Genomic DNA, 6,556 nt, shown 5'->3' with positions numbered 1-6,556 from the left:
GTATTTAAAGAAAATTTATATTTTGTTATTTTGATTTCATCTTTTCCTGCTTTCAACATATCCCCAACCCCAATTTTATTCCTAGAAAACCACTAACATTTCTAGTGACAATTGCTGGGAGGAAAGAAAATAAAAACATAAAATTTAAATATGGAAAATATAAGATTTCCTTACTTACACAAATTTACACAAACATATGTACATAAAAGCTGATACAGCAATTTTTATGTAAATACATACACACATTCGTTTCTATCAATCCCTAGATCCCTGCTGTCTGCTTGAACATTTATGTGGAATTTTTTTCTTTACTATTAACATAAAGAATTTTATCTATTGCTTCAATAGAAGATATTGAGTGATAATAATAATCATCATCAATAACAAAATAAACAATCCAAAATTTATGATAATGACTGGTCACATTAAAAAGCTTTTTTTATAGTGGGTTCACAAGGAAATGGTGGATTCTGCACCCTATACATTTAACTATAGACTTAAAAAAACACTGTACTATCAACTAAACTATCAACTATAGAGTAGACTATAGACTAGACTATAGACTAGACTATAGACTAGACTATAGACTAGACCATAGACTAGACTATAGACTAGACTATAGACTAGACTATAGACTAGAGTTCTGTTCTAGTTCTGTTCTAGTTCTGTTCTAGTTCTGTTCTAGTTCTGTTCTAGTTCTGTTCTAGTTCTGTTCTAGTTCTGTTCTAGTTCTGTTCTAGTTCTGTTCTAGTTCTGTTCTAGTTCTGTTCTAGTTCTGTTCTAGTTCTGTTCTAGTTCTGTTCTAGTTCTGTTCTAGTTCTGTTCTAGTTCTGTTCTAGTTCTGTTCTAGTTCTGTTCTAGTTCTGTTCTAGTTCTGTTCTAGTTCTGTTCTAGTTCTGTTCTAGTTCTGTTCTAGTTCTGTTCTAGTTCTGTTTTAGTTCTGTTCTAGTTCTGTTCTAGTTCTGTTCTAGTTCTGTTCTAGTTCTGTTCTAGTTCTGTTCTAGTTCTGTTCTAGTTCTGTTCTAGTTCTGTTCTAGTTCTGTTCTAGTTCTGTTCTAGTTCTGTTCTAGTTCTGTTCTAGTTCTGTTCTAGTTCTGTTCTAGTTCTGTTCTAGTTCTGTTCTAGTTCTGTTCTAGTTCTGTTCTAGTTCTGTTCTAGTTCTGTTCTAGTTCTGTTCTAGTTCTGTTCTAGTTCTGTTCTAGTTCTGTTCTAGTTCTGTTCTAGTTCTGTTCTAGTTCTGTTCTAGTTCTGTTCTAGTTCTGTTCTAGTTCTGTTCTAGTTCTGTTCTAGTTCTGTTCTAGTTCTGTTCTAGTTCTGTTCTAGTTCTGTTCTAGTTCTGTTCTAGTTCTGTTCTAGTTCTGTTCTAGTTCTGTTCTAGTTCTGTTCTAGTTCTGTTCTAGTTCTGTTCTAGTTCTGTTCTAGTTTCTGTTCTAGTTCTGTTCTAGTTCTGTTCTAGTTCTGTTCTAGTTCTGTTCTAGTTCTGTTCTAGTTCTGTTCTAGTTCTGTTCTAGTTCTGTTCTAGTTCTGTCTAGTTCTGTTCTAGTTCTGTTCTAGTTCTGTTCTAGTTCTGTTCTAGTTCTGTTCTAGTTCTGTTCTAGTTCTGTTCTAGTTCTGTTCTAGTTCAGTTCTAGTTTCTGTTCTAGTTCTGTTCTAGTTCTGTTCTAGTTCTGTTCTAGTTCTGTTCTAGTTCTGTTCTAGTTCTGTTCTAGTTCTGTTCTAGTTCTGTTCTAGTTCTGTTCTAGTTCTGTTCTAGTTCTGTTCTAGTTCTGTTCTAGTTCTGTTCTAGTTCTGTTCTAGTTCTGTTCTAGTTCTGTTCTAGTTCTGTTCTAGTTCTGTTCTAGTTCTGTTCTAGTTCTGTTCTAGTTCTGTTCTAGTTCTGTTCTTATTCTGTTCTAGTTCTGTTCTAGTTCTGTTCTAGTTCTGTTCTAGTTCTGTTCTAGTTCTGTTCTAGTTCTGTTCTAGTTCTGTTCTAGTTCTGTTCTAGTTCTGTTCTAGTTCTGTTCTAGTTCTGTTCTAGTTCTGTTCTCGTTCTGTTCTAGTTCTGTTCTAGTTCTGTTCTTGTTCTGTTCTAGTTCTGTTCTGTTCTGTTCTGTTCTGTTCTAGTTCTGTTCTGTTCTGTTCTAGTTCTGTTCTAGTTTTGTTCTAGTTCTGTTCTAGTTCTGTTCTAGTTCTGTTCTAGTTCTGTTCTAGTTCTGTTCTAGTTCTGTTCTAGTTCTGTTCTAGTTCTGTTCTAGTTCTGTTCTAGTTCTGTTCTAGTTCTGTTCTAGTTCTGTTCTAGTTCTGTTCTAGTTCTGTTCTAGTTCTGTTCTAGTTCTGTTCTAGTTCTGTTCTAGTTCTGTTCTAGTTCTGTTCTAGTTCTGTTCTAGTTCTGTTCTAGTTCTGTTCTAGTTCTGTTCTAGTTCTGTTCTAGTTCTGTTCTAGTTCTGTTCTAGTTCTGTTCTAGTTCTGTTCTAGTTCTGTTCTAGTTCTGTTCTAGTTCTGTTCTAGTTCTGTTCTAGTTCTATTCTAGTTCTGTTCTAGTTCTGTTCTAGTTCTGTTCTAGTTCTGTTCTAGTTCTGTTCTTGTTCTGTTCTAGTTCTTTTCTAGTTCTGTTCTAGTTCTGTTCAAGTTCCGTTCTAGTTCTGTTCTAGTTCTGTTCTAATTCTGTTCTTGTTCTGTTCTATTTTTATTCTAGTTCTAGTTCTGTTTTGTTCTGTTCAAGTCGTGTTAGATAATGAACAGTTTTTATTTTTACAAGTGTTTTTCCAGACGATTAATGTTTGTAATTTGCATACTTCAATTTTAATTAGCTGCTAGAAAGTCAATATTTTTCTTATTTCTTTAACTTATGTATTATTTGCTTTATAAATTACAAAAAATATGTAAAATTTAAATAAAATGATATTGTGTCTACTCCTTAAGACATAAAGATTATAATACTTCAGACACTCCAGTCAATTAGCCAGCCACGATAGGAAGCAGCAAAAATAACTCTGCTGCACAAAGTCAATAAACTCTTAAGTGTTGGAAAATTAAATTTCTTTCAGCAAAAAAAAAACAAGTATCTGTTGTTGTCGATTTAAGGTGTCTTTATAAAAATTACAAATTTGTATGAAATGTAATGTAATTGCTTTTAATATTTATTAAAAATACTATTTTCATAATTAAATTGTTTTTATAAAATTTCATTAAAAATTCTTATTTATTTAAAATGTTTGAAGAATTTTGCAGAAAGTGTTAGAAAATATTTTATTTAGTATTCATAAACTGCAATGAAGAACAGGAACAAAAAAAAGAAGTTTTTACATTCATACAGGGTCATCGTGATATACATATTTGTATACGGATTCTTAATTATACAATTCCCTGTAGTTTTAAATGTGTCGAATGTATACGATTTGTAAACAGAATTATTTGTCTGATTTGTTACACAAAAAGACAAATAGCTTATGTCGAGTTAATTACTATTTTAACTATACCCCAGTTATCAATTGGGTAATCAGTTGTAACTAATTTTGTATACAAATGATCATTAGTACCACTGGGTTTATCGTTTAAATATAATCAATGTGTGTAAATTGTTTATGAAATATTCATGTTTGTGGGAGTGTACGTGTGCGTGTGTGTGAATCTAACTAAGTTGATGACTACGTATGATAATATCTAAAGTTAAATATTATATTATATACAATATATACATAAATATGTATGTATATCGTATATTCTTGCAAAGAATATATATCTTTATAAATAACTACATCTCTATTATATTTATTGCACAAATGAAATGAAGTAGATAATATTTGTTTAATATCTATGTAAATACTTATTCATATGTGCATGTATGTATGAGTAATTGTATATATGAACTAGTAGCTGGAGACAATTTCATTTAATTTTGTAATTTAGTTATAATTAAATAACTAGAGAAAATTCTACAAAATTTTACCCACTGGGCATATAATGTTTATTGTACAGACAATAGGTTAAACAGTTTATGACAAAATTAATCGGACAATTGAGTTTTTGTTAAGTTATAGGTGAATGAGTTCTGGTTCAATTCCATTTGATTTCTACTTGAGATCTAGTTGAGCTTTAATAGAGTTTAGTTGAGTTCTAGTTCCGTTGGGTTCTGCATCTGTTAAAGCTGAGTTCTGCTTTCATTCCAGTTGAGTTCTGGTTGTGTTCTAGTTAAGTTAAGAACAGAACTAGTTCCAGTTAAGTTCCAGATGTTAGTTGAGTTCTAGTTCTATTGGGATCTGGTTATATTCCAATTGAGTTCTAGTTGTGTTCTAGTTGTTTTCTAGTTGTGTTCTAGTTCTGTTCTAGTTCTGTTCTAGTTCTGTTCTAGTTCTGTTCTAGTTCTGTTCTAGTTCTGTTCTAGTTCTGTTCTAGTTCTGTTCTAGTTCTGTTCTAGATCTGTTCTAGTTCTGTTCTAGTTCTGTTTTAGTTCTGTTCTAGTTCTGTTCTAGTTCTAGTTCTGTTCTAGTTTTGTTCTAATTGTTCTAGTGTTGTCCTGTAATGTTCTTTTCTGTTTTGCTAGTTCTGTACCCCCCAAAAATCGTTGATCTTGAATTAAAACAACATTTTATTTTCACCAAATATTTAATTGGCCAAATACTCGTTTAATTTCATTTATTATTAATAAATTATTAAACAATACTTTATTAGGTTTTTTTTTTGCATATATTTGCCGTTTTTTTAAGTATTTAACACACACACATTAGTTATTTATCAATAATAATATTTCGTTTTATTTGTTTTTAGTGGTTTATTTATTGTTAATATAAAAATATCTTTATTTACTAATTACTTCACATATTTAATAATTTATACAATATTTTTTTTTTTACTTTAGATTTTGTGCAAATTCTTTACATAAATGTTTTTCTTTTTTAATTCATGATAATTTTGAAATTTAGAAGAAGAGCAAAAACTACATAAAATATTTAAATAAAATTTTTATTTTTTTTTTAGAAATGAAATAAATTGAAAACAAAAATTTTATTATAGTAAAACAGCCTCAGTTTCAATCATTAATTTAATGGGGGGTTTTGTTAAATAAAAATATAAAATGTTTACAAAACAAGGGTGTGTTTTAGAAAGAGATTAGAAAGAATCTTGTTTTTTTGGAAACTAAAATTAAAATTATTTTTTTTTGAATCGAATTTATTTTCAATCTTTTCATTTCAGTGCAAATTTACAGGATTTCTTTGAAAACTTTCTGAAACAGTTGATAATTTTGAAGGTTTTTAAACAATTTGGAAAAGTTTTAAAATTGAAAAAAAAAACAAAAAGCTATTTTCAAAATCATTTTTAAAATTGATTTATTAGAATTTATCTTTAGAAACGAAATATTAATCTTTTCGTTTTTATATAAAATTATTTGTAAAGGTACAATTAAGATGTTTTTTTTTATTTATTATAAAAAAATAAAAAAGGAAATTACTAGAAAAAATATATATATATAAACTTAACACAATGACATGACAAAAAGAAAACAGTTTAAAAGCCAACTGTTGAAGTAATGTATAACACGCGGTTTGTTTTAGTTTTTAATAAATCGCCGAAACGCCAAAGATCTTTTATAGAAGATCACATATAAAAATGTTAGCATAAATCTTGTTTACAGACAATTTATTTTGCAAAACTATTAGGAAATTTCAATTATTGTCATTATATCAAACAAAAGGATTTATTCATTAGGTTTATTCTTAAGCTTAGTAGAAGTAGTAGAAGGGGAAACATCGGCTTTATCAAGTCATATCATTTTATCTTTAGTATTGACTTGATTTGTTTTGGTGTTGGGTGGTAATGTGCTGGGTGGTGGTGTTGTGGGTGGCATAATATCCGTTTTAGGTAAAATTTTATCCTTTTGTTTCTCAGCTGCCTCTAAGAGTACACTTTCCTGTTTGGTGTTGGCCGCAGGCTAAAAGTAATTTAAATCCAAATATTAAACACATTATGAACTTAAATTTAGACTAATCTATATTACCTCTGTTTTAAGCACATTTTTCTTATCGATTTCATCTAGATTGAGTGCATTTTCTTTAATGACCTTAGCACAATCTTTAAGATCTTCTGTGTAGATGGTACTCGTTACTTTCTGTTGTTTGCTACTGCTCTCATTTACTTGCATTTGTTCTGCTACTTTTTTAGCTTCTTCAGCTTCTTTTATACTTTTGGCAATAGCCTTTTCAATTTTCTCTTCGGCTTCTATGATTTCTTCCTTTTCCAGGAGAATAATCAATTCTTCCAATTGTTTTTCATTTAGTTTTACATTTTCACGGCCAATAGCTTCGACGACCTTTAGGAGAAAGAGAATAAAAGGAATTTTAGGTGTGACTTGAAGAAACATTATAACATTAGCTACAGTCTAGTTCAGTTTTAGTTAAGTTCTAGATCAGTTCTAGTTCAGTTCTTGTTCAGTTTTAGTTCAATTCTAGTTCAGTTCTAGATCAGTTGTAGCTCAGTTCTAATTCAGTTCTAGTTCAGTTCTAGTTCAGTTCTAGTTCAGTTCTAGTTCAGTTCTAGTTCAGTTCTAGTTGAGTTCTAGTTCAGTTCTAGTTCAGTTCTA

General features: G+C 29.8%; 1 protein-coding gene across 1 annotated transcript; it reads right to left on the bottom strand.

Moving 5' to 3' along the window:
• Nucleotides 1–5,280: 5,280 nt before the first annotated feature.
• LOC124420686 (mitochondrial proton/calcium exchanger protein-like) lies at nt 5,281–6,339 on the bottom strand. Its single transcript, XM_046954386.1, has 2 exons — nt 5,975–6,339; nt 5,281–5,908 (listed from the first exon to the last, which is right to left on the bottom strand). The coding sequence occupies exons 1-2, from the start codon at nt 6,335–6,337 to the stop codon at nt 5,741–5,743; spliced, it is 531 nt and encodes a 176-aa protein (XP_046810342.1). The 5' UTR covers nt 6,338–6,339; the 3' UTR covers nt 5,281–5,740.
• Nucleotides 6,340–6,556: the final 217 nt, after the last annotated feature.

The sequence above is a fragment of the Lucilia cuprina genome, chromosome 6 (assembly GCF_022045245.1).
Source record: "Lucilia cuprina isolate Lc7/37 chromosome 6, ASM2204524v1, whole genome shotgun sequence".
NCBI classification, from domain to species: Eukaryota; Metazoa; Arthropoda; class Insecta; order Diptera; family Calliphoridae; genus Lucilia; species Lucilia cuprina.
The sequence above is the reverse complement of the archived record's forward strand: the minus strand, read 5'-3'. Positions and strand labels throughout refer to the sequence as shown.

Excerpts from the sequence above, each read along its gene's own strand:
- LOC124420686 (XM_046954386.1), bottom strand. The coding sequence starts at position 6,337 with ATGTTTCTTCAAGTCACACCTAAAATTCCTTTTATTCTCTTTCTCCTA. Across the intron at positions 5,909-5,974 it reads AAAATGTGCTTAAAACAGAG|CCTGCGGCCAACACCAAACA; the intron begins GTAATATAGATT and ends AATTACTTTTAG.